A 27,001-nucleotide genomic window follows, 5' to 3' on the forward strand; every position below is an offset into this window, starting at 1 on the left:
CCTCACCTTACACAACCCAATCCATCAATCACTGCCCAGCCAGAAAATGTATTCCTACACCTGTAGAAAAGATTAGACTGTGTGTATGAGCCAATGAATTATAGCTGGGTTATTTCCCTGGAGATTGACTGCAACCACAGCTCCCCCAGCTTTTTGCCAATTACATCATGTATGCGTGGACCCTGCATTTGCATTTATGATATGTTGCCGGCAGCGTCCCATCGAGCCTGTTTCCATACAGCGTGTCACCGCTAAGCCTACATTCTCGGCTCAGCTTGTGATACAGTGTGTTTGCTTATCAGTGCTGTTGTTTCTGATATCTGAGTCAAGAGGCTGTTTAAGCACCACTGATTGCAGAACTTGCATGTTGCTATGGCGCCAAGATGACAGTCATTAGGGGGATTAGAGGTGTTCCGCTGTCAGAGATCCAATCTTCTGAAATTGTTCACTTGTCACTTTACAGTGAAAAGATAGGAAACTCGAAAGATGAGCGATGAGGAGGAGGCTTCAAAAATACTATATTTTTCTGTCAAAGTTCTTGGGAGGAGTTGCAATTCAATATGTGTTTTATAATATGCTGTTTAAGGTTCTAACACATACTTAACTGGTAGACCATGAGCTGTGGTGGTAGAAGCGTTAAAATCCTCTCAGCTTTACTGAACATTTCATAGGTCGTTGTTTTGGTTTTCCTCTGCCAACTTTATTGTTTTGATTCACTTTTACGGCAGGTAGCTTTTTTCTTTAGCAGGAATGTTAAAAAACCAACTGTACGCTACCTGCCCAGCACCAAACGGCATAAAACGTTATGTGACTGAACATAGTGGAGCCTTTAGCAGCTAAAGAGCCAATATTTCCCTCAGGAGTTGGTGGAGACCAAAACAGAGCTAAAAAAAGAGTGCCCAGAAGCACGACTCCAAATGAATGCTAATGTTGTTCCGTATCTGCTGGATGTGTTTTACTATAGTAAACATTTAGAAGTATTAGCAGAAAAACAACGTATCAAAAGTACTTGCTAATGCAGAAATAGGGCCCTTGTTGATGTTATTGTTAAGTATTAATGTGTAGGATGCATTTGTTGTTGTAGATGGTTGAGGTAGAACTAATTGTAACTAATTTATCATGCATTTAATGGTTTCATTAAATGCATCTTATGAACTCATCAAATGTTTTGTATGTAAAGTCTTATATAATATAGCTGTCGCCAAATCATTATGGTGCAGTAAAAGTACAATATTAACATGAAAAGTAGTTAAGAAGTGAAGAAGTATAAAGAAGCTAAAAATGGAAATACTGAAGTAAAGTACAAGTACTTTAAAACTGCTCTTAAGTACAGAACTTGAGTTACATTCCACCATTGACCATAAATCTTAATAGAATATTAGATATTGTGCTTTAGCACACTAAGATATTTAAAGTTTCTATATAACATTTTGTTATACATCTCACCTACTTAAATGTGTCTTATTGCATAGATCATCTGTAAATATTTATATTTCTTTAGCATAAGATAAATCATTAAACACAATGGCAATCCTCCTGTCTCTTGCTTCACATGTGTGTTTGTTTCAGTTCAGCAGAATGATGAATGATGACAATCAAGACACATTTAGAAATGTCAACAGACAGCCAGGCCTGCAGATATGGACCATCAATGTAAGTCAGCCCTTGAACAATTATCATATTACTGTCTATGTGGACATTACCTGTCATGTACTGACACCTGAAACATGTTTTTGTTATTTTCTCATTTAGAACATGCAGATGGTGTCTGTTCCAGCCCAAGGCTTTGGTAACTTTTTTGAGGGAGATTGTTACATTGTAATTTATGTGAGTGAGTGCAATACTGGCTATTTTCCCAAGAGGCTCAACAACACTAATGAAGTGCACGTGATTTAAGCATGCCTTGATCGTATGTGTGCAAGCGTGAGTCTTGGATCTTCTGTGTTTTTTTACCAGATAAATCAAAGCAAGGGCTCAAGCCAGTCGGCTGACATCCACTACTGGATAGGGAACTCTTCCTCTCAGGATGAGCAAGGTGCAGCAGCCATCTACGTCACCAAGCTGGACGAGCACCTGGGTGGGAGTCCGGTCCAGCACAGGGAGGTGCAGGGTAATGAGTCACCGCTGTTCAGGAGCTACTTCAAAAATGGCCTCATGTAAGTCAAAGGGCTGGTGTGTGACTTAGAAGGGGGTGGTGACCAAATAAAGAAAGAGGGAGAGAGAGAAAGAGAAAGAGAAAGAGAGAGAGAGACACACACACACACACACACACACACACACACAAACACACACTTGTGCTGTAATCTTCCTAAGCATGGCCTACAACAGTAATCCCTCTGCATGAAATCATTACAACACAAATTAAACTTGTTTTGTTGAGGCTTAGCAAAGAAAAGCAGTTTCGTCTCTCGCAGTTTATTAACCTATGAGTTTTCATTGTATTTCTGCTTCAAGGTTATGTAACATTGAGGTTAAACTTCAATATTAACAAAACAAGAAATGCACTCAGGTGCTTTTGTGATAACTCCCATTCATGTGTGTGCTTCAGTTTTATGACGCTTGAACTTTGGTAATGTGCTGATCTCTCCACAGCTACAAGAAGGGTGGAGTGGCCTCAGGTTTTCATCATGTTGACACAAATGTCTACAACGTCCTGCGACTGCTACATGTCAAAGGGAGGAAGCATGTCACCGCGACAGAGGTATAATATAAAGGGCGATGACAGGATTTCCCTGTACCTCCCACTGGAGCTATCACAGGCTTCACACAGCCACGCTCCAAGGGGCGTTGACACTCCCTCTTAAACAAATGATGGCGTGCTTGTTGCCATAGCTGTCAAAGTAGGTGTTAATTGCCTGAGGAGTGCTATGACCGTGTGTTATTTGAATAAAATGTTCCATGGCTTACAACATTTGTTTCTCAGAACGTTTTTTTATTGGTTTTATGACAGCATGTACTGTCCATTTGAATAAAGGTGGATAACTTGCCATCCTGTTAAAGTTTGTGTGCATGTGTGCAGGTGGAGGTGTCATGGAACAGCTTTAACAACGGAGATATATTCCTGCTGGATATGGGGAAAGCCATAGTGCAGTGGAACGGCCCCCAGAGCAACAGGAGAGAAAAGCTCAAGGTAAACCTCCACTCTGATTGGTTGTAGAGCAGATGTGGAAGAAGTACTCAGGATGTTTACTTAAGTAAAAGGTATAGTGTAAGTTCTGCATTTAAATGTTTACTTAAGTAAAAGTACAAAAGTATAAGTAACAAAATATACTTTAGGTAGCAAAAGGATTCTTATTATTGGTGTACTAACACGTAAGTAGCATGTTGGTCGAGGTGGAGTATATTTTAAATTCTTAATAAGAAATCATTTTTTAGAAAATGATCATATGTTCTGCATGTAAAATCGGAACCTGCAAAGTAGCTACAATAGCCGTCATATAAATGTAGTGGAGTAGAAGTTTGAAGTAGCATTAAATAAAAGTACACAAGTAAATTACAAGAACCTCACAACTGAAGATAATCCCCATTACAGACAATGAAATTTAGGAGCTGTACGTAGCTTTATTTAGCAACAAATATATGATTTTGATTTATTTGTAGGAAAAGTCTTGATAATAAAATCAAACTTTCCATATTGGGGATTTCTTGTGAAGTCTGAGACAATTAACAAAAAAAGTGCATTTTCATGGTAAAATAGTACAAAGCTAAATAACTCAAAACAACATTTGAGCCAGGTTTTTGCAAACACATTGACCTCATACATATCTTCTCTCCCCTCTCCTTTTTCTGAAGGCCATCTTGTTGGCTCAGGACATCCGGGACAGAGAGAGAGGAGGTCGAGCTCAGATTGGTCTGGTGGAGGGCAGAGATGAGCAGGCCTCTCCAGAGCTCATGAAAGTCATGATGGCGGTGCTCGGCCCAAGAACTGGGCAGCTGAAGGAGGCCATTCCTGATGACGAACCTGACCAGGTCCAAAACACCAATGTCAGACTCTACCAGTAAGGACTTTTTCTTGGTCCATTGCATCATTGCTGCAACATTAACTCAATATTTCAGGCATTTAATAAAATCAAACACTCATGTTTTTGCTTGTGTTTCCCCTCAGCGTTTTTGAAAATAGCGGGAACCTAGTGGTTCAAGAAGTGGCCACGCAGCCTCTAACACAAGATCTGCTGCACTCCTCTGTAATTCTCTTTCATCCTTTGAATATGTTCCTTAGAGACTGTTATTATGGGCCCTGTCTCATTGTTCATTGTTTCTTTCTCTCTCACTGTCAGGACTGTTACATCGTGGACCAGAGAGGCTCTAATGTGATGGTGTGGAAAGGAAAACTGTCCTCCAAGGAAGAGCGGCAAGAAGCCCTTAACAGGGCAGTGGTGAGTTAAATAACTCAATGTACATATGTACAGTAAGAAATGCAGCTAGAGCTATACTTACTCTACATAAATCACTCTTAAAAGATTTTCTATATATCAAACTGTATAATTATTCAATATCACGGTTCTTTTATGCGCGGATCACCAAATGAAATGGTAATAATTTATCATCTTTTCTACCAGGGCTACATCAAAGCCAAGAACTACCCATCCAGCACCAATGTGAATGTGATGACCGAGGGAGGAGAGTCAGCAATGTTCAAGCACTTGTTCAAATCCTGGAGAGATAGAGGGCAAACTCAGGGTTTTGGTACCACCTACAGCATGGGAAAGATAGGTAACAGAAATACATAACCTTTAATTAATCTGGGTCGGATAGCTTTAAAAGTAAACATTTTTATCCTGCTTCTTTTCACAATAATATAGCTAATTGTAGTTCATTTTTATTTAATTTTAGCAGTTTTTATATAACAAAATTCTTCTACAATTTAATTATGAGATATATATTTTGTTTGTATATAATTCATACTTTTTTTTAAATGTCTTATTTACTTGTTTGATACCAAACACTTCGGGTTTCCATACAGCAAAGGTAGACCAAGTAAAGTTTGATACAATGGAGCTCCACGCACGTCCTGAACTGGCAGCACAGCAGCGCATGGTGGATGACGCCTCTGGAGATGTTAAGGTGAGGAAACTTTGTCTGCCAAAATACACACAAACACAAAGAGGGAGACAGACTTCAGCTTCAATGACAGAGCTGATCTGCATCATGAGAGGGAAGAATGCTAAAACATTTTACTTTTTGTCAGGTGTGGCGTATTGAGAACTTGGAGCTGGCAGAAGTAAATCCAAATACTTATGGACAGTTTTATGGAGGAGACTGCTACTTGGTGCTGTACACATATCAAAGATCAAACCAGAAGCAGTATATACTCTACATGTGGCAGGTCAGTATGTAGGAATATTTTTTTTTTAAAAAGCCAACAGCTATTCTGTATTAACTTGATTTTATTCTTACACCAGGGCCGTCATGCCACTAAAGATGAGATCACAGCCTGCGCCTACCAGGCTGTCAATATTGATAACAAGTACAATGGAGCCCCGGTCCAGGTTAGGGTGGTCATGGGAAAAGAGCCTCGCCATTTCCTTGCTATTTTCAAAGGCAAACTCGTCATCTTTGAGGTGCGATTTTTCACACTGAATATTTATTTTTTGATGGAGTAAAAATGCTTCATCTTTTTAATCCTTTATCTTGGCTGTGTGTGCAATTGTAGTAGAAGGCTGGATGAATAATGACTGCAGTAAGAAAATGCTTCTCAAAAGTGATCAAGACATAATAAATCATGAATCCTACATTGTCTCTCCTATATTACTGCATGCATGTTGTGTGTGTGTGTGTGTGTGTGTGTGTGTGTGTGTGTGTGTGTGTGTGTGTGTGTGTGTGTGTGTGTGTGTGTGTGTGTGTGTGTGTGTGTGTGGGTGTGTCTTTAGGGTGGTACAGGCCGACCTGGCGTGGTCGCCCCTGACGGAGGTGCCAGGCTCTTCCAGGTCAGAGGGACTAATGAGCTGAACACCAAGGCCACTGAAGTGCTGGCACGGGCCTCGTCTCTCAACACCAACGATGTTTTCCTGCTGAAGACCGACCATATAATCTACCTGTGGTATGGAAAGGTACACGCTTTGTTATGGAACACAATTACAAGCTGAAAAAGCCTCACATGAAAACATGAATTGTGTTTGTGTGTTTGCATTTTCACACAAATCTGTGTTTGCTTAATGTGGGCTTCTGTCTGTCTCCAGGGCTGCAGCGGGGATGAGAGGGTGATGGGGAGAGCGATGTCTGATGTGCTGTCCAAACAGGACAAGCAGGTGGTGATGGAGGGCCAGGAGCCAGCTGAATTCTGGGTAGCTGTGGGAGGAAAGGCTCCCTATGCCAGTGACAAGAGGTAAACACAGACAGCAGCAATATCACACTTTTGAATCAGGCTTTTTTTTGTGATATTATAGCAATCTCAAGAGAAATTGGACTGGTTGGGTTTCTTGCTTAATGATACTTCAGCAACCAGATATTAAATCATTCACCCAGGCCTTGTTGTTCTCTACATATTTTCTTTTTACTCTATATTATATCATAAAAAGCAACAAAATAACAATAACAACATCCAAAATGTCCAAAATGCGCTTTAATCATATTTTGAAACAATAATAAGCTCACATTTAAATCGGCATGGATTATTTTCTTATCAAGGTCAGTGGAATATGCCCAATGTCATCTGAAATATAGTCCACACGCACACACACACACACACACACACACACACACACACACACACACACACACACACACACACACACAGCAGATTATACAGTTGTGTGAGCTCTGTGTTGTTTCAGACTGCAGAGGGAGGAGCCTCCCCACAGTCCCCGGCTGTTTGAATGCTCCAACCAGACAGGTCAGTTCAGAATGACCGAGGTGGAAGACTTCGCCCAGAGCGACTTGGACGAAGAAGATGTCATGCTGCTGGACACCTGGGAGGAGGTGAGAGGCAGTGGTGGACTGAGGGCACCAGCATGTACAAAGTTTTAAGGCAGCTTTTATGGCACTGCATCATGTCTTCTTCACTGGAAGGAAACCCTACAGAGCACTATTTTATCTACCATAGGGGCATCAAATAGGGCATTTATGTGGTGGCTTTTCCCCCCGAATAATGGTGGCATGGTGGGGTGGGGCTGCCCCAGTCCACCAGTGACCAATATTTGGTACATTTTATGCAATTTGTTTCTCTTAAAAACTTCACTTTTATGATTTAAAGCTTGTTTTTGCATGTTTTTTTGAGGGGAGAACGAGCTCAAGGGTCATATGCTGTCACACTAAAATATCCTAGAAAACACTGAAAGTTTTGGAAAACCAAAACATGTCTAAAAATGTTACTGAAATGCCTTGCTTACAAGCTAACAGTTTTGATGCTAGGAAGCTAGCATGCTAAGTAATGGCAGTGAAAATGGCCGACTGTCAAGCCCCGTCACATCAGGCCCTGTCACGGCTGGTCACGGCCCTGTGTGACAGTATTTTATATATCATATTATATTATATTGGCTGAACATGACCATGTTAGTCTCATAACATTAACATTAAAATAATAATAATTCCAAATAGGAATACTTACTAAAACTTAATTAAAGAACATAAAACATAGATTTTCCTGCATCAACAAAATCCATAAAGTCAGTCCTGTCACGTCACGGTTAGTCCTGTTACAGTCAGTCCTGTCACACATCACATTATGATATAAAAATGGACTATTTAAGAAATTTTTCATGAATGAATCTCTTTAAATGTGTACATGAAGGCGGGGGTATATATATCCACTATTGCATATTTGTAAAAATCTGGGATGTAAAGGAAGATTTTTTACAATCATATGAGTAGCTGGCAGTTATTCTGTGCTTACCATCCACTAAAATTAACCACAAAGTCACATATTTCTTATATGAGTTACAAAACCATGTCAGATACAATCAGGGACATGTGATCAATAAGAAAATGCTATTTGTGTCAAAGAAAGTCAACTTTCTAACATTTAGAAATTTGTCTGTGACAGGGCCTGACATTTTAGGGGGTGAAAAATGTCTTTTATTCAGGCATAAAAACATGCTGAGATGGCACTATATGTCTTTCTCTCTTTCTTTAACATGTCCTTCATATGGGTTAATGTTCAGATTAAAAAAAATATAATCTTTTTCCTTCAACGATTTTTAGAAGTGGAAATGTACCTTTCTGGTCCCATGTATGACAAGGATGTGTCGGCGTTGCTCCACCATTGTAGTGTGGAAACACATCAAACTTGCTAACGCACATTTGACTGCATCAGATGTGCCAATCAAAACTCCTCCTAATGCACAAGTTTTATTTTGTATTAGTCTATTCTAATCTATTTATTTTGTATTTTCAACTTCATAGCATAAAAGATGCTTTTTTTAGATGTATAACCTTTTGTGACCTGTTGCCTTTGGTGAAAGTGTTTGTTCAGTGTAATAGACTACAGAAGTGTTTAAAATGTTCCTTATTTTTGTAATAATGAAAATAGCTTACCAAGTTGCCAGGGGAGAAAATGCTGTCAGTCCCCTACAAGGGGATTTTGTCTAAAAAGTCAAATAAAATAATTGAAATACTCAAGTAAAGTACCTCAATACTGTACTGAACAGTTAGCTTACTTGATTACATGTTACAGTGCTCTGGAAGGGATTCATCTCTCTTTTTCTTCTTTCTTCTAATCTTTTCAGATTTTCTTGTGGGTTGGAAACTCAGCCAACGAGTATGAGACCAAGGAGGCATGGAAAAGTGCACAAGAATATCTGAGGACCCACCCAGCAGGCCGCGACCCCGACACACCCAAAATCATTGTCAAACAGGGATACGAACCGCCCACCTTCACTGGCTGGTTCAATGCATGGGATCCTCATAAGTGGAGCGTGAGTTTGTTATATGCTCTTTGATCTCCGTGAGCGGCACTATATTATGTTTGATACAGTAATGCAGCATGATTAAACAATTACAAATTACAAATCAATGTCATAGTATTCTATGACTGTAATTTTCCATTACATCAACACAGATGATTGAAAAGAGAAACAAATATCACGTGTGAAAGAATCATTTCAAAAATTAGAAAGAACCTACAGTCACATGTGGATGATTTATGGATTGTTTGAAGATGAAGACAACCCTGCATGCTTACGTGTTTTTTTTTTTTTATCCTGGTTCACTCAATCTTCTCTACAGGGAGGCAACTCTTATGAGGAAATGAAAAAAAAGCTGAGTGATCCAGCATCTCTCTCACAGATCACTGTTGTAAGTGATTGGTTGACACTAATCCTTTCATTAATTGACTAAATGTACTAATATCACAAATGTAATAACGACTAATGTGTAATGTGTTCAATGACACTTTTACTAATCTGTAAATGTTTACATTTGGGATATTTTCTCCCAAATGTCATGTAAAACCAAAAATAGGATTTCACTCAACCATGTCCTACGTCTGCAGGATCTGAACAACACTGATCTCAATAAAAGTCCTGTTGGGGTTAGTGGAGGTGGTAACAGGGCTCCAGGAGGCCCCACAAGCTCCCCTCCAGTCTATAGGTTCCACGGAGGTGATCTGTCCCCCAGACCCTCTACTCCCACCAGCCCGTCCACACAGAGAGCTCAGTCTTCTGCGTCCATGACCCAGTCCCCCTCTTCTAGCTACACTCCATCATCCCCCGCTGGTGGCACTGTGTCCCCCTCTGCTGGAGGCTCTGGGATGTATCTGGACCCAGAGCTCCTCGTCAACAAGTCTCCCAGTGATCTGCCGCAGGGGGTGGACCCCAGCCAGAGAGAGGTGGGTGCAGTATTATGGATCTGTTGCAAAAACATGGAAGTCATTATGTGCTAGGTGTGATTGCTGCAAGCGTGGATGGCTTAGTGAATGTGCCTTCTTGTTGGAAAGTCACAGCTCAGATGAAAGAAGGGATGTCCTGATTATGTTATGTGCTACTGATCCAAAATGATTTCAAGGAGACACAAAAGTACTCCAAGGAGACAAAAAATAACTACAAAGAGACACAAAACAACTACAGAGAGACATACAATGACTGCAAATAGTCCCAAAATGATGCCAAGGAGACACAAAATGACAAAAAAACAACACAAAATGACTACAAGGAGACACAAAATAACTACAAAGAGACACAAAATGATTACAAGAAGACACTAAATAACTACAAAGAGACACATAGTGACACAAAACAACCTGAGACCCTGTCCCCCCACCCCTATGTAAGGAAGGGCCTTTTCTAAGTCTGTCCCTGTTGTTTCACAATCCTTCCATGGCTGTAAAGATGATGTGATTCAGTGGGAGGTACTAAGCATGTTATAATAAGTGTGTGTAGCCTGATGTTATAACACAGTGTGTACAGTAGAGGTCAGCCTGACTGTTTTCTATCCTGGTCCTCCCCTCTGCTCTGATTTCAGGACTACCTGTCTGATGCGGATTTTGAGAACCTGCTCGGAACGAGTCGCTCAGACTTCATGCGCCTGCCAAAGTGGAGGCAGAGTGACATGAAGAAAAAATCAGGACTTTTCTGAAAAAGTTGGATTACATGAAGTAGTTGTCAAACCTTTAAAACAAAGGTAGCATTTTAGCTGCTAGCTGAAATATGGAATTGGTAGAGGCCTTGATCATTTCACAGCAATAGAGTTAAAGTCATTAAAATGTCTACTAGAATTAGCTTAATAATATGATTGTGATTTAAAAGAAACTGATATCATGACTTACACTAGGACTATTTTCAAATGTTATGCTTTATATTTATATTTTTCAATGTTTTACGCTGATCACACCATGATCAAGTTTTCTCAAGATATTATGGTCATTGGCTGAATCACTTAAATCATGAATAAACACACAAAACCTTCAATCAGGGACTCGGCTTGTTTTATTTGAGAGATAGTAAGATTTGTTTAACAGGAAATACTTGATAATTTAAACTAAGGTTCAATATGTTAAGATCATGTTCATATATGGTAGTTAATTTCTTGATACAGTATGCTCATGCTCAATCAGTAGTCAAAAGGAAGTATAAAGTATGTTACAAAAATGAAAACATTGAAAAACATTTTGGAGCAGTCCGTTCTGCAGGGCATACAAAATGAATAGACACCTGAACACAGACATGTGTGACTCTCTCAACATCATTACGACATTAAAACTAAGAAACAGTTAGGTGCTTGTTGTGCTTCTTGACAAATACATTGTTTCCATGAGCATGATTTGTATGATCCCGAAGGGAAATATAAAACCTGTAAAGAAATCTGTAAAAACGTAAATACTATATAAAAAATATCTTAAGCTGAAATTCACACCTTACTCCTCTAATTATTATACTTTTCCCCAATATGGCAAATACAGTTAATATCCCACACTGCTCTTTCATTCGCATTTCCATTTATTGCTACCACACAGGAGCTCACATTCAACTTTATTTGAAGAAAGCTAAAATTATACGACAGGAAAGTGTTAGGCAGACAACGGTGAGTCAGCACCACCAGATGACAGACGTTCTTTTTTCCTCTCTCCATTAAATATTTGATCAGAGGTAAATTAAGCTTTCAAACTGGACAAATTCCTTTAGAGTTTTAAAAAAATAAACGCTGTTGCTGGCGTGAAGGCTTTTCCAAAGGCGAGCTTACACTGCATCCATGAGCATGAGATGCACAAAGAGTCCGGCAGAGTAGATGACGGCACCTCTCTTGGTGAGCAGCGGCACGTGGCGATAGCCTGGAAAAAAAGGAAGTGGGTTTTAGCTCTGTCAGCAAATTAGAGTCAAAAACACTTCATAAATTATATGGAACACAAAAAGAAGATATTTGAGTTGTCCCTTCTGTCCTTCAGTCCTTGAATAGGCCTTTTTCAAGTTTGGGCAAAGAGCTGAAGTGTGAACCATACATAACTTGACAGTTATCAAATAGTTCTTGATATTTCTGTCTTTGTAGTTTACCTTGCTGTTGTGACAGTAAACTCCTCTTTGTCATGTGATAATTCATCCATCACCCTCTAAGTTCAATATCTTTCGACAGAAAATTCATCTTGCTTTCTCCAGTTCAGTGCTTTGTGCTGTTTTGGACTCTCTTACCGTTCTTTATACTGGTGAGCGGTAGACAGTACTGCCCAATGAAATCATTGGCGGATGCTGCATCATGGTCCTCCACCAATAACCGCAGCATGGCCAGCTCTGGGACGTTGATGTCAAACGTGAATCTCTCGTTCCACGTTGGGTTAAACCCTGCAAGGATGGATTGTTGTTCAGCTGGTTCAACTCGCTAATATATATATAAATTTTCTGCCAAAGTGTGTGACATTTGCTCTGCTGGGTGTGTCCATATCTGTGTATGTGTATATGCGGTATGCTCACCATTGTTATTAATGTGGTGTGTCTCCTTGCTGGCATTGTCTGCTGGGACGCCATAGATCTCCACTTTCACCAGAGGGTCAACGATGGGGTCGTGTTTGCCCTTCTTGAGTTTAGGTAACTGCTGAGCTGAGATCACCTATCCGTACAAATATGGAAAATAAAATCATCTCTACAAGACATGAAAAGTCATTAGGGCTACCAGTTTGATACACTCTTCTGAAAAACAAAGAGATTTTATTTACAATACAAATGATTAAAATACAAAATTGAACATACCCAATAATTATCAACAATGACTTAACAAGGTGGGTAAACCGATAATATCAATATTAAACTTTCATTTTTAGAACAGGCCTGAGGGCTACTCATGTGGTCCTTGGGGTTATATCTGTGGGACCCCTGCTTTGTTTGGATTGTGCAAGTATTTACAATACAAATTCAAATACAAAATTGAACATACCCTGTGGAGTTATATCTGTGGGTCCCTGCTTTGTTTGGATGTGCAATAGCACAAGGGGGACACAATAAACAGTACATGTCTACAAAGATTTCCTGCTGCTCAGCTCGTCGACAGGAAATTGCCTTTGTTTGTTTAAAAGAAAACTCCACAGGGTACCATTACCTCTAACTAATGCTACTTTTCCACTGCATTGTATGGCTCGACTGGACTCACTCGACCACTGTGGCTCAGAAGGTAAAACGGGTCGTCCACTAATCCCCGGCTCCTCCAGTCTGCATGTCGAAGTGTCCTTGGGCGAGATACTGAACCCCAAATTGCTCCCGAAGGCTGTATCATCGCTGTGCGAATGATCAGATTAGATCCTGATGAGCAGATTGGCACCTTTGATGGCAGCCTCTGTCATCAGTGTATGAATGTGTAGGTGAATGGGGTGAATGTGGCCTGTAGTGTAGTGCTTTGAGTGGTTGGAAGACTAGAAAGTTGATACTCTATATCAATGCAAGACCATTAACCATTTACCATTTTTTGTTTTCCATTAGCAAAAGTTGTGGACAGTACCTGTTTTTGGTACCACCTCAGTCAAGGTTCCAAGCGAGCTGAGCCGATACTAAAAGGTGGAGTTAAAACACTGCAGACCACTGATTGGTGAGAGAGAACAGTACCTTGCGCTACACGGGACATCCTGCACAGACACGCTGTTTTTAAATTTATCCAAGCTACCATCACAGTGACTGCAATTTATGTATTCGCTCAACCCAGATTTTTTTAAAATGGAAGCCCACAAAACTATGTCATGGTCAATACGATGTACAGATGTTCTTCTATTTAGCTGCCGCTGAAAATATTCCGCAAGAGTCGCGTCGAAGATGATGTTGCAGCAGTGCGGCGTCGCTATGGCGATCAGCTGAGAATCCATCCTACACTGAGGGGATACTTTCCACAGTGTAAAACAAAGAGAGAAAAGGAGTGCTACCAAAAAAGTGAGTTGAGTCGAGCGGAGCCGGGCCATACAGTAGAAACATGGCTTAAGACCTTCTGTATTACTCACCATGACATGGAAGGTCTTCTTATTTAGCCAGGGCCCTTCAATAAGTGTTCTGGGATTAAACTGAGAGGACATGTCTCTCTGAAATTCAGGTTTCAGGATGTAGCCACAAAAACCGTTTGGCAGAAACCGACCCTGGTTTATGTGCATTTCCTTGTGGGGGGTCTGAAAGTTCAATGCCACTAAAAAAACAAATCAGAGAAAGAAATGAGTGAAACCATTCGCTCTTAATATAACAGTAACACTTAATATATGAATGGCTGGATTTCTGCATATAGTAATGTGAGTGTAGGCCTACCTATCTGGCAGCCAACGTTCCACAGGGGCACTGGGTTATAGTTGGAGGAGTCAGTTCTGGAGCCAGCAGGGTAGATCCTACTGAGTTTGTCCATGTTGTGATGGATGAAGGCAGTAGCTACAAGAAAACACAATTTCCATACTCGGATCATGACAAATCATAATCAACTGGAACATGTCAGTAAGGTTAGTAAGATATGATGTTTACCTGAAGTCTCAGCCAGGTGCAAAGCTTTAGTCTCCTTCATGGACGACATTTCATAGAAGGCGTGGCTCGCCTTGGAGTGTTCAAAGCCATTAAAATGGACGCTTTTGCAGTAGACGACGGTGTCAGAGAGTGCTTTGGCAAGTTTGATTGTGGATTTCTAAAAGGAGACGGGATTGTGGCTCAGTTTTTTTCTGCTCATTCAAAAAGGATATTTAAAAATATATAAAAAATATATATATATATATATATATATATATATATATATATATATATATATATACATATATATTTAATTAGTATCAAACACTTGGCACACCTTTGTTTGGCCTTTTGTGCTGTTCTGCTTACATTCTGCAGCCTCATCCTCATCAGACACAGTGCCTTCCTCTACGGTGCTTTGATTGTTGACGGCAGCATTCAGTTTGTTCAATCGCTTTCCCTTGACGAGGAACCTCCCCTTCAGCTCCTGCACAGAAACAGACAATATGTGTTTATAAGTTTAATGTGCCACGTAATGGCTGAATGCAGGGAAGCATATTCTTATTTTTGAATGGTAAAAAAAAGCATGTTGATTACTGCTGGTCACACCCTCTTAGAAGCCAATGACAGCGAGGAAAATATTGTGTACTGCATAATTATAGTTTCCTTTGAGGCTGACAATGCCAAAGGCATTCATCCCATGGGTGCTACATTTAAACAGGGCTTGGGAATGTCACTAAAAAAATGTATTTGACATGCTATATCCTCCATTTGTGTCTCTTCTAGCACTGAGGACTTTTTCAGTTCATCTTCTGTCACAGTCACGTATTGTCTAAAGGAGGAAAGATATGGGGGAATTGACAATAAACTATGAACTCAGTTTATAGTAGAAAACAAAATGAATATAATGCTTAAAATTATCAAATGCACACCTAGACAAACCACCAGCCCCTATTCACATGCCAACAACATCTCTTATCAAACAAGGTGTTTTCTCACACGCTGCCGAGCCTCACAGTCGGATCTTGTGATAACTTATTAGTTAATAAACAACTTATCTCTAAGCCCTCACTTAGGTGAGATAATCAAATGCAAAACTCAAGATCTTGTGTACCCACATTATCAACCCATGGAGGAGGAGCAGAGGTGTGAGATTGAGGCTGTTTTGATTATGTGCTAGTGGTCTAATTTGGTGCTCACATATTGAGGATGGGTTCTACTTTCATCTCATCGGCTTCCTTTCCCAGACAAATCTAATAGACACTTTAAACTAAACAGGAAAGTGAAGTAGTTCATTAACTAAAGAGGTGTTATTTGTAGGTGCAGTCTCTCTTTGATGTTTATTTAAGGCTCCAATGAATGTTACATTAAGGAATCAGTAAACTGAGATTAACACACCTCAGGTGAGGGGAAGTGTGTGGGCATGTTGTTGCCCAGAGGCTTTGTGACCAAAGCATCACCCAGGATGGACTTTAAGTAATGGGCCATGAGCTTTTGTTGCTCTATGGTGCAGTGGTTCTCCAGGGACAGGATCACTGGGTACTCTGATGTCTGGAGAAACAAAGGAAGCAATTATTCCATGAAGGCGAAGCTTTCCATAATTGTCTTATTGAGAAGGGATAGAAATCATCAATATGTCACATACTTTGAAGGCGTATTCTTTGATGGCTTTGATGACATCTTTGAAGAGCACTTTGGATGTTAGTGTGTGGCCGTGGTAAATGACAGGCTCGCCGTTTGCCCCATCCCAACAGTCCAGCTCCACACAGCGACAGCTCTTCATCAGTGCTCTGCAAGGAAAGAAAACCTTTAGGAAAACCTGCACACCACTGGCATCACTGCAGAAATGTTTCCAGGATGTTTACCTGCATTTCGACCAAAGGAGCTAGTGTCATAGGCCATAGTTCCTGCTCCCTAAAAAGTCTCTGCTCCTAAAGTAGTACTTTTTAAAGGCCCTGGAACAATTGGGGTGGACATACACAAGCCTCAAGACACTAGTGTGCATCATTTTGGTTTCATCATGCTCATTCATCTCACTGGTTATCGCTGGTATAGTCTTGTATAGTCTCCACACGCTGCGGAGAAGGCTCTGGCTAGTCCACATAGCAATCCGGGATGAGAGAGAGAATGTGCTCTGGTTTATTGCCATTTTTTAAAAACAATCACAATTGTCATGGGCAGCGTTAAGCTCCACACAGAGCCACCGTGCCGCTGCAAAATAGCCTCGGGAAGGAACTTGTTTTGATGGAAAGTGTACGTTCAAAAGTTGTTTTAGTCAGATTGGACAGACAGTCTACCTAGCTGTCTCAATTTACCCTGCAGAGATCTGAGGAGCAGTTAACCATAGTCCTCATGAATCAACCAGAGTTTAAAATTCCAACACAAAGAAAGCGGCAGGAAATGGACATCGGCAAAAATACATGCATCCGGCGGAATTACCTGCGGCACCGCAGCAATCCCAGAAGTGGAACGTTGAGAATATAGACTATCGCTGTACTATTGGTATTTGATTTTGTTTTTTCAACAGAATTATGTAGCCAACTTAATACCTAGTATGAAAAAGCGAGGGAGCAGGAGCAAACTGAATTTATGTGCATGTCCAACAAAATCCACATGCAAAATACTCTGTCAATCTGCTTTTATGTAAAAAGTAGTGGCTGGTAAAAGTAGTTACTTTATGTAGGCTTCTGTGCTGCTAGGTCCTTTGAGTTGGTCTTCCATCAGGTATGTGTTGTGCGACGAGGAGATGAAGTAATGGTTGAGGGGCTGGTGCATGTCCTGATACACAGGTTTGTGGGCCGGGTTGAGGATGGAGCCGTCCTCCTGGTGCATGTACATCAGGAAGCCATCTTTGGTCATGCGCTCATTCTGCTTTGCTGGTGGACAGAGGACAGACAGACGTGATGATTATGATACGATATTCGGAATGTGTCTGTCTCTCCGTACTGTGTATTGAGAGTACTGGAGACTTAGTCCTACCTGTCCCATCCACCTCGTATTTTTCAATCAGCTTGACAGCGTCCTCCATGGATGCCTGCTCCCTCTGCTCATTCAACAGGAAGGTCAGCAGATCTGTGGCGCTCATCTGACCCTCTGTTTTAGCGTAATTCCCATAAATCACATTTATCTCCTCCCGGTGTGTCAGCCTGTCATAGAAGAGCTTGATCTCTGAGCCCTCCAGGGTGCCTGAATTTGAGGTGTCACATTCCTATACAACACAAGACATGATAAAACAATGAACGACACGATAGATTTTAAGTTTGAAGAACTACACATTTTTATGGATAATATTTTGATCTGCAGGTAGCAATGGCTCATTGAGACTCACCTTGAAAATTTCTGCTGCATAAGTGTCGTCCACTTCAATGTTGAGCTCTCTGAGGAAGTGCTTCACCTCTTTTAGGTTCATCTTGTTGTCCTTATTCTTGTCTGCTTTTCGCATGCAGTTGAAAATCCAACTGGTATTTAGATTTAAGGATTATATTTGAGCTCAGTAAGAAAAAACAAACAAATCTGGGACTGCAAAACGCACACATCTCAAGACGCTCAACAGAAAAAGCATTTCTCAATCAAAGGATACTGCTCGCTATTCTGCTGGGGGCTGAGGTTGTGCATATTGCTGATGATCTTGTCCAGGCCGCTGACCCACTGTTTTGCCTCTGACACATTGGCTGCCATCAGGTCGAGAGTTTTCTTGCGGCCCTTGAAGATGATGGAGAAGCACCGCTCTTCAACACTGGGGTCTGTGGGTTTATCATCCCCCTGCGACTGAAGGCCCATGCGCACTGAATCAATGTCATCGAGGGAGACTGTTTGGAGAGAGAGGATGGGCTTTGTTAGAAATTTGGGCTCTTCAGGCGTCGTCAAGGGTTGGTTTAAAAATACTAGATAGAGATCCGGCGTGTGGTGAGATTGTCTTGAACTTGTCCAACAGAATTCTTTCTTCCTAAATATCCAACACATAGGTACTAAACATGTTCCATTACAACAGTAGATTAAGCCTGAATCTTGTTTACTTTTTACTTTTTGGACATTTTACTTTTAAGAGATGGTCTCTCAGACATTTTGTTGTTGTCTGCTGCACATTTAGATTATTTGGCAACCCAAACACATTTCATGGAGATTTGATAACTGCACTTGGTGCACTTTATGATGCAATCTGGCCTCCGTTGTTATCCGCGCCTAACACATGGGCAACACATAAAGTACCATGGTCGACATTTCCTGGATAAAAATATGTATCAGACACAAAGATACTGAACGTTGAGCAGCTTAATATACGGAAGAGCATGCACAGATTGGCTTTGTTAGAAATTTGGGCTTTGAGGCATCTCCATGGGTTTGTTTGTGAATAACTGGAGTTTGTAGTGTGTAAGCCAATGCACTCAGAGAGAAGTCTAAACAACAGTAAGCAATACTTCAACATACAATTGTAATTGCCAATATTCAAATAATTTATCAATTCCAAAATTGAGGTTGACGTACGACATCCCCTTATGGTTTGGAGTCAAGTCTCTATCTGTAAATTTGGATTACAACAACAAAAATAACCCACAAAATGTAATGTACATAATTTAAATATAACACTTATATTTATATTATATTATATTTACATTTTTGAGAAACAATTACTAGCATTGTATTGTCATTTAGAACATACCAAAACGTCTGGATAATTAGATAATCTGGTAATTCATTTCCTGTTATTCAGCCATTAATCAGAAGAGAAAACCAGTTGCACACTTGTCATAGTTTAGATGATTAAAGTTGATCATCAAATAATCAACAAAAATATTGATTATTGCAGCTAATTTATATAGTCAGGAACAACTGAGAATATTTCTCTTCCCAAAGAAGATGAATGCCAAATGTGTTTGTTGCTCCAAAACAAATCTCTTCTCTTATTCAGAAATTAAGAATACTAGATAGAAATCCGGTGTGTGGTGAGATTGTCTTGAACTTGTCCAACATAATTCTTTCTTCCTAAATATCCAGCACATAGCTACCAAACATGTTCCGTTACAACAGTAGATTGAGCCTAAATCTTGTTTAATTTTTGGACATTTTACTTTTAAGAGATGGTCTCTCAGACATTTTGTTGTTGTCTGCTGCGCATTTCGATTCTTTGGCAACCTACACCCATTCCATGGAGATTTGATAACTGCACTTAACAACAGTATGATGCAATCTGGCCTCCCTTGATCTCCATGCCTCACACATGGGCAACACATTAAGTACCGTGGTCGACATTTCTTGGATAAAAATATGTATCAGACACAAAGATACTGAAGGTCTTTGAACACACAGCTTGTTGTCAGGCATAAATTGGGGTCCTGCTCTGTTGTTGAGCAGCTTAATGTACGGAAGAGCATGCATGGCCACGCATGATGTAATCTCGCTAAATGGCAACAACCGCCCTTGTAACAAAACACCAAAGACCAGAGGCTTAGCTAAGAGACTATATGTTAAAGCTAGGTTACAATCACAGTGTTCCCACCCCTTTACACCCAAGGCTGGAGAGTCTAATAAAGAGTGACCATTGTTCCAGTATCATCCAGGATGAATCTAAAGGTCAGACTACTTGGAGAGAAAAACACAATAGTGAAGGGGCGGTGTGGAGAAACACACCCAAGGCTTGGCGGTGTACACTCAGCTGACTGCTGGATGAACCAAATACCTTGGAGGCACTCACCAGAAGAGTGTGTGTTTTTGTTTAATCATCATCATGAACATTATCCCCAGCAGAACAGACCACTGGAGAGGACTTTGGGGTTGTGAATTTGCATAATTTTCAGAGAATCCCATCTTCCACAATGTCCAAGTCATGTCATCTGTGCCCCTACGACATTGCTTGAATACCAGATGAAATTTCAAACAATACGATTATTGTGCAAGTGCAAAGTTTAACCAGCTGTTTTCTAAAACTCTTTTGCAGTGAAGAGGGTGCTGTTAGCCATGGACAGTGTGTGACTCTAAACTTGACCTTAGGGTTTATATCTCGCTTGAGGTTGAGATGGGAAATTAACAGCTGCAAATTATCATACACATAATACATTTTGTGGATTGGCATGCAAAACAATAACCACCTACTTACCAAACCTGTTAGATGTTTGAATATGAGCCTGGGAATATTGTTTAGTAAAATTCTGAGCTGATAAGTGTGCAAATGTTTTTCACCTTTATCTCTGCAACAAATAGCAGACTGGCAGCAATATGAGGGAAGTGTCTAATGAGATAAGTGTGTCATATTTACAGTATAGTGCAGAGCCTGACATCCACCTCATGTGACCCTGACAATGTGTATGTGCATGTGTGTGTCTGCGTGTTTGTCACCGAGTGTGGGAAAAAAGAGAACCAAAGCTTTCCAGTCTATCTCTATTGGGACTGATGAGAAGTGACCCAGAATGGAGGGCATTTTTGTCACTTACAGTTACAGAGTATGGATGATTTACAGGCACTACATAGACATGTGTCCATAGCACTGAAACAACATCTGCTTCAGTAGAGCAGCAGATGAATCTCATTCAAAAAGGGATTAAAAACAAAAGGTACTGTCCTCCCACACTCACTTACCTTATGCTAAAGCACTTTAGAGCTGATTTGTTGCTTGCTAAAGCCCACAGGAAAGCAATAAAACAATATTTCCGTAAACAAGGAAATGTAGCGAACTAATGGCCCATCTCTAAGCCAGTTTGGCTGTGTTAAAAAAAAAACTGCTTTGCACCGGGCAGCATCACTCAATATCACCTCTGTGTGTGTATCTACTGTGCTTGTATGGGGAGTATAAGGTTTTGTGATCTGTCTTCCAGTGTTTGTTCAAGGCTCAGACTCGGTGCAGAGGTTATCAGGTCTGCCGCAGCAGCCGCCGCCGGGATGGGAGGGAGATTTGAGCTACCAGAGGCCCAGAGGAAGTGTACATGCAGATAATCTCTCTCTCTTACACATACAAACACATCGGCACACTTGTATTTTCCAGTATGCCTTTGGCCACACTGCAGTTTGTGTGTGAATTGTTTCCATTTCACCACAACATTACATACATTTTTCCCCGTGATCGCACCACAGCCTCTGGCCTCTCTGCCGACTGGGAGAAGGAATGGGCAAACCGATTCAAGAGCTTCTAAACCATACTCTGGTCAGTCAGGCTACCACTACAAGCTGCCCCAGCTTCTACTTGTTTGTCCTCTCCTTTTTCGTGTTATCTACTTTACAGTGAAGAAGTTACCCACATGCTTTACGTTCTGTAAAGAGAACAGCACAAAACTTCCCATGTTGCAAACTCAAGTCACACTGTGCATTTGAAGGGAGTTTATAAGAAACAGATGATTTATCTTTTTCATATATTCTGGCAGTAACATTGGGATTAGAGGGGTGTGTTTGCAATAAGTTATTGTTGAGAACTGAAAGGAGAACTCTGAGTTCACAGAATAATTGGAGACAGATGTACATCTCAAAAGACAGTGGGATGAACTGAAGGATTTTATAGAACTTCTCTTTTTGTGTATCATACACACACAAAAAAAGAATTATGCAAACACACATATGCAAGCAACCCAGTAGAAGATGACACTCACAAGTCTGGTTTCGCTTGATTAATTTGTGGGACTCTTGCCACAGTGTCTTGCAGTCTTCCTGCAGTTTGAAGAAGCGACTCTTCTTCCAGTTGCCCCTACGAACCTTGACCAGCTCCCCGCCATCCAACAGAAACTGTAAATCTGGATCTCCCTCCAAACCTGCAGAGGACATACACAAATCTTATCAATTATAATGTACCTATATAATGTTAGATGCGCTGGCAAGGGGTGTCTCTATGATATTGTTAAGGGAAAAAATGTGCTAGTATGTTTACAACACACTTCTGAAATGTTTGTCAGGTTTGTCATTTCATTTTGTTATGAATGAACTTCCATTAAGTTGTGGAAAGATAAGATAAAGATTAAAACAAGAACAGTCAAAGTCATAGCAGCACTTTTATGGGCCAAGCTCCAAAAGTGCTGCGCCTACTTTTCCCATAATCCACCAATAGCATCTTTTTGTTTGCCTCCACTTTGTAACACAGGTACAAAGGCTATTTAATCAAAGTCCCAAGGCCAAGACACTGAAGCGATTGTCATAGTTTTGAGTTGTGTTACATTTAATCAAATCCAAATGTACTCACAGGACAGAGGGAAAGTGTTGACAGAGTGTTTATTTTAAAGATTTAGATCACAACACCAGAGCAGTTGAATCTTATCTAAACATAAAACACACAAAATTAAAACTTTAGTTTGAACTTTAATTATTTCAGAACATATATAACATGTGATAACTTGACAATTTGCCAAATACAGATATGAGCTCTGGTAGCAGACTTGTAGTTATACATTTATAGTCTCCAAGCCCAGCTGAAATAAGCCTGATAACATCATGAGGGTTATTTTGTTTTAAGAATTTAGAAATCTCCCTCCAGAGCCATAGAAGAGATGATACTGTGATTATTCTGTTTTTTTACAGGCTAGTACTCCTCTAGTAAATTGACCCTTATGTGTAAAATTAGTGGCATGGCCCTTTAAGCATAGACTATATGTCCCTTTATAACTTGGTTTGGCTATTACACCTGGTGCTTACCAAGGAAAGCCAGCAGAGTTGTATTTCTGTGGGGTTTCAGGACTGACATTTCTTGATTCCTATAGTGGACATTTTCCAAATTTTTCATTTTGTACTATTATGAAAAAGACCCTTTAGTTTGATGGTAGAAATCCAAGTGTATAGTCAGCTGATTGTAAATCTTGTCACAGTCGTGTTTCCAACATTACCTCCATACTTCTGTACTCAGGTCTGGATGTACAGTACAGTGTTTCATTCAACAGTGCCTCTGGTTTATCATTCAGGTGAAGTAATTGGCTGATTAAGGTTTTATGGGGAACGGTGTGTTACATCTGTAGGAAGCCACAATAGGCTTACAGGACAATGTTGGCAAGATGATTAGTTTATTTGTTTTCCATCTGTGCAGATGTGAGGTATTGGTGTTAGTCAGTGTATGTGGAAGGGACTGAACTTTGCACACAGCTTTCATGCATCACCCAAACTTAACAATGTTTGTTAAATATGATAAGAAAGAAGCAGTAAAAATGTGTATGATTGTCCTCTCAGTAAGCAAAAGAGCATTTGAGGACACATTTACTACAACTCAGCTGGGATTGTGTCAGGATTGTGGGCAGGACCACAACATTACATACATTTTTCCCCCAGATTGCACCACAGCCTCTGGCCTCTCTGCAGGCTGGGAGGAGGAATGGGCAAACCGGTTCGAGAGCTTCCAAACCGCGTCGGCTCAGTCAGGCTTTATCTCGGGGAGTTAACTCCCCAAGCTTGTAGTGTTATCTACTTTACCGTGAAGAAGTTACCCACATACCCACACAGCAACAAACTTCCCATGTCCCAAACTTGAGTCATACTGTGCATTTGAAGGGAGTTTATAAGAAACAGATGATTTATCTTTTACTTTTTTTTCTTTCTTTCTATTTTTTATTTTTTTTGCAGAGTAATCACTTTCAGGTGGCTGCCTACACCATGTGAGACAAGCTGGGGCAAGCTGGGGCAAGAAGATGGCAAGAATTAAGTTAAAATGCCTGACGCGTGACTCACACAACTTGAGAGGGAGTCTGAGTGTTTGTTTTACCAGCAAGAAGATAACTTGTTTGAGATCTGTGGAAATAGATGCTCCAAAAGTCACATTTTTGTTTTGTTAAGCAAAACAAACAAGATGCAACAGGTTGTTACTATATTAAATCTTCTGAATGGAACAATAACCCTCATATATTGTTTTATAAAAGCCACTCAATGACTGTAGTCATGTACTATTTGCTCAGTAAAGCTTTATAACAGTTTGCATTTTATTGCTCTGCTGTCCCCTTTTGACAATGACTAATAAATCATGCACCATATGCAGCTACAATGTTTTCAATGAAACAAAATAAGAGGCACATAATGACAAGATAAAACACCACAAAGGATTTCCCCTCTGCTCATTCTGCTCTTTTTGGGGTTGAAACACCTTCCTGTGTTTGTCCCTTTTTTGAAAGACAGAAAGGTAGGCCTAGCATGCTATGCTTAAAGGTTATCAGTGGTCAGTGGGAGTTTCTGTTGACAAGATTAAGATCTTCCAAAGCTCACGTTATGTGTTGTATCCACAATGCCATTCTTCCTTACATTCTAGATATGTGCAATAGAATTCTCACTAGGAAGAACTCAATCTAAATTTTATGCTACTAGTCATGATTTTAATTTCAGATATCCAAAATGAATCAACAATTCTCATTGTAGATATCTGTCATTCATTGTATTTTTACTAGTCAAAATGTATTTTAGATATTCCAAATTACATTATAGATGTCTGAATGCTTTTTGGATTTCTGAAATTAAAATTCAGAAGTAACTAATAACTAGTAACAATTGGATTGTAGTTATCTGAAATTGGAGTTGTTCCTAGTATGAATTCTATTACAAATATCTTGAATGTTCATTCTGGATATTAAGGATGACGTTGTGGATATATACAATTGAAAGCCCCATACACATGATTAGTAAAAGTGACGTCATTTGTCCTAGAAAGAATGACGTTGTAGATATCTGAAAGGAAGAATGTCATTTTTTTCTTTTTTACTAGGAACAATTGAATAACGGATATCTGCGATAAATATCCAGTCTAGCTATTACATTTAAAAAAAAATTTTGCCATACGCGCCTGCCTGTGTTTGCAAAAATAATCAGAGCGTCATTCTGCTCCGCGTCAAGCTCAGACACATTTGCACCTTTAAGGAACTTACCTAGCAGTTTTCCATTCTCTTGCGCAACTTTTTTCACATGTTCCTGAAAAGCCTGTTCCTCCGATGTTGTCCTTTCTGGGCGTTTAAGTAGGCCTACACAATACATAGTGGAAAACTTGCTTTTTTACAGTAAAAACCTGCATCATCCAGTCGATGTTTAATGTGGGCTCGGTGTGGAGGAGAATAAGCAGCCACCAGCACATAGTTCCCCACCTCATGGGGCGGGTCTAATCGTCTAGGCTACTGCTCTGTTATATAGTGTAGTATTATTATACCCTGCAGCGGTGACTGGCCAGCTGTGGTGAGGACTTTGGGGGAGAGGTCTGTCATTTAGCCTTCTTATTAGTTTTAAAACATCTGAATATCAGTTAGTTTGAACTCCTCTGATGTGCTCCAATGATTTTTAGGGATTTTAGAAAAATACTCGACCAGATAGCCTAGTTCCTTTCAGGATTGAGGAGTCCCGATTTTCCACTGGGCACGTCTGTGCTGCTTTCCTGCTGCGTTCAGATGTTGCACCGAAAGCTGTGACCCATCAAACTGTGACCGCAGAGGGCGCTGCTGCACATCGTCTGCCCGCGCACGGTAGACAAGAGGAGCCTCGGCGTAAACATGAATTCACGGGTGCAAGCCAATACATCCATGGTGCAAGCTGTATGATTATTTACGGTATGTTATTGCTTCCTAAGGAGAAAGAGTAAACCGCTGGTGACCATATTAACCACCTCAGGCATAGGCCTAGTAACATATGTTTATCTGAAAGTAAATAAAATATATGAAGGTACATTTTCTCTGAAATGTTTCTAAACATGTATTTCTTTGTGACTGCATGCATGAGTTACATAAAAAAATAAAACCTATACTAGACCTACATTTAAAACTTAAAAAATAATCATATTCTACTGTAAAGAAAAGAAAGAACTAAATATTTGATGGACCAACACGTAACTTGTCAAAATATGTGACCCCACTGTTCTGCTTAATTAATGAGTCAAACTTCAAAATATTGTTTGAGGTAGTTTTGTCATCCCTTCACACTAATCTGAACACATGTTTTTTTATTTGGAGTCATCACAGAGCCAGTACCTCAGAGGTCACCATATTTTATTGTAGGCTATTTTAATAGTAATTAAAATTTTATTTTATAAATAGTTATAATTTTTAAAAGTGTAAAGTTTTTATTTTTGTAAATAATTATTTTTACAATAGTAAAGTGTTTAATTTTGGTTTATTGCAAATATCTAAAGCTCCAGAAAACAATATTTTGAAGTTTGACTCATTAATTAAGGAGTTACAGTGGGCTCACATATTCTGACAATTTACCCAATGTGTTGGTCCATCAAATATTTAGTTCTTTCTTTTTTTTACAGTAGAATATGATTATTTTAAGTTTAAGTGAATAATCATACAGCTTGTACCCGTGGATGTATGTTTACGCCGTTTGCATAGAGGCTCTTCTTCACCCTCCATTGTCTACCACGCAAGGGAAGACGATGTGCAGCAGCGCCCTCTGCAGTCACAGTTTCTGATGGGTCACAGCTTTCGGTTTTGTTCCGTCTCCTCCGCCACGCGCCATACCATACCACACTGGGAGTGTCTCAGAAGCGGAGCGTCTTGCTGCCCGACTCAGATTATATTGTCTATACAAGTACTTTACAGAACAATCGCGTGTTTATTAAGCTAGTATCTACCTTCCACTCCAGGCACTCCTCCATGTCTTCTCTTTTCTGGCATTGTCTTTATAAAAAAAGATCTGTGATGTCTATTATCAACTATGTTGATCAATTTGATCTGCTAATGATAGCATGCTATCTCGGAGCCCACCGATGTCTTCAATTATGTCTGCACTCTCACTTCGCCAGCCTTTTT

The 27,001-nt window shown here is 40.1% G+C and overlaps 2 protein-coding genes across 4 annotated transcripts; one reads left to right on the forward strand and one right to left on the reverse strand.

The window, feature by feature from the left end:
- The first annotated feature begins 1,755 nt into the window (after positions 1-1,755).
- vill (villin-like) lies at positions 1,756-10,687 on the forward strand. Its single transcript, XM_028569429.1, has 18 exons — positions 1,756-1,835; positions 1,968-2,156; positions 2,593-2,701; positions 3,020-3,130; positions 3,793-3,998; positions 4,106-4,184; positions 4,278-4,376; positions 4,560-4,713; positions 4,964-5,064; positions 5,189-5,326; positions 5,403-5,561; positions 5,871-6,050; positions 6,180-6,325; positions 6,774-6,918; positions 8,664-8,856; positions 9,167-9,231; positions 9,428-9,763; positions 10,396-10,687. Exons 1-18 carry the CDS (start codon positions 1,756-1,758, stop codon positions 10,507-10,509), a joined length of 2,604 nt encoding a protein of 867 aa, XP_028425230.1. The 3' UTR covers positions 10,510-10,687.
- A 149-nt stretch (positions 10,688-10,836) lies between these two features.
- plcd1a (phospholipase C, delta 1a) lies at positions 10,837-26,994 on the reverse strand. Of its 3 annotated transcripts, XM_028569738.1 has the most exons (15): positions 25,133-25,362; positions 21,899-22,057; positions 17,905-18,133; positions 17,653-17,782; positions 17,304-17,532; positions 16,999-17,200; positions 15,970-16,114; positions 15,723-15,875; positions 14,662-14,811; positions 14,346-14,502; positions 14,139-14,255; positions 13,844-14,022; positions 12,336-12,471; positions 12,057-12,206; positions 10,837-11,701 (listed from the first exon to the last, which is right to left on the reverse strand). In XM_028569738.1, the coding sequence occupies exons 1-15, from the start codon at positions 25,236-25,238 to the stop codon at positions 11,610-11,612; spliced, it is 2,334 nt and encodes a 777-aa protein (XP_028425539.1). In that variant the 5' UTR covers positions 25,239-25,362; the 3' UTR covers positions 10,837-11,609. The 3 variants fall into 3 exon arrangements, with proteins under 3 accessions (XP_028425539.1, XP_028425540.1, XP_028425538.1); XM_028569739.1 differs by lacking the exons at positions 10,837-11,701; positions 12,057-12,206; positions 12,336-12,471; positions 25,133-25,362 and adding an exon at positions 26,824-26,994 and having other exon boundaries at positions 12,772-14,022; XM_028569737.1 differs by lacking the exons at positions 10,837-11,701; positions 12,057-12,206; positions 12,336-12,471 and having other exon boundaries at positions 12,772-14,022.
- Positions 26,995-27,001: the final 7 nt, after the last annotated feature.

Source organism: Perca flavescens, chromosome 22, assembly GCF_004354835.1.
Source record: "Perca flavescens isolate YP-PL-M2 chromosome 22, PFLA_1.0, whole genome shotgun sequence".
Classification (NCBI taxonomy): domain Eukaryota; kingdom Metazoa; phylum Chordata; class Actinopteri; order Perciformes; family Percidae; genus Perca; species Perca flavescens.

Excerpts from the sequence above, each read along its gene's own strand:
- vill (XM_028569429.1), top strand. The coding sequence starts at position 1,756 with ATGCAGATGGTGTCTGTTCCAGCCCAAGGCTTTGGTAACTTTTTTGAG. Across the intron at positions 3,999-4,105 it reads ACCAATGTCAGACTCTACCA|CGTTTTTGAAAATAGCGGGA; the intron begins GTAAGGACTTTT and ends GTTTCCCCTCAG. Across the intron at positions 5,562-5,870 it reads GCAAACTCGTCATCTTTGAG|GGTGGTACAGGCCGACCTGG; the intron begins GTGCGATTTTTC and ends GTGTGTCTTTAG.
- plcd1a (XM_028569737.1), bottom strand. The coding sequence starts at position 25,238 with ATGTATTGTGTAGGCCTACTTAAACGCCCAGAAAGGACAACATCGGAG. Across the intron at positions 17,783-17,904 it reads CCCCAGCAGAATAGCGAGCA|TTGGATTTTCAACTGCATGC; the intron begins GTATCCTTTGAT and ends TCTAAATACCAG. Across the intron at positions 14,812-15,722 it reads CACACTTCCCCTCACCTGAG|GAGCTGAAGGGGAGGTTCCT; the intron begins GTGTGTTAATCT and ends GTTTCTGTGCAG.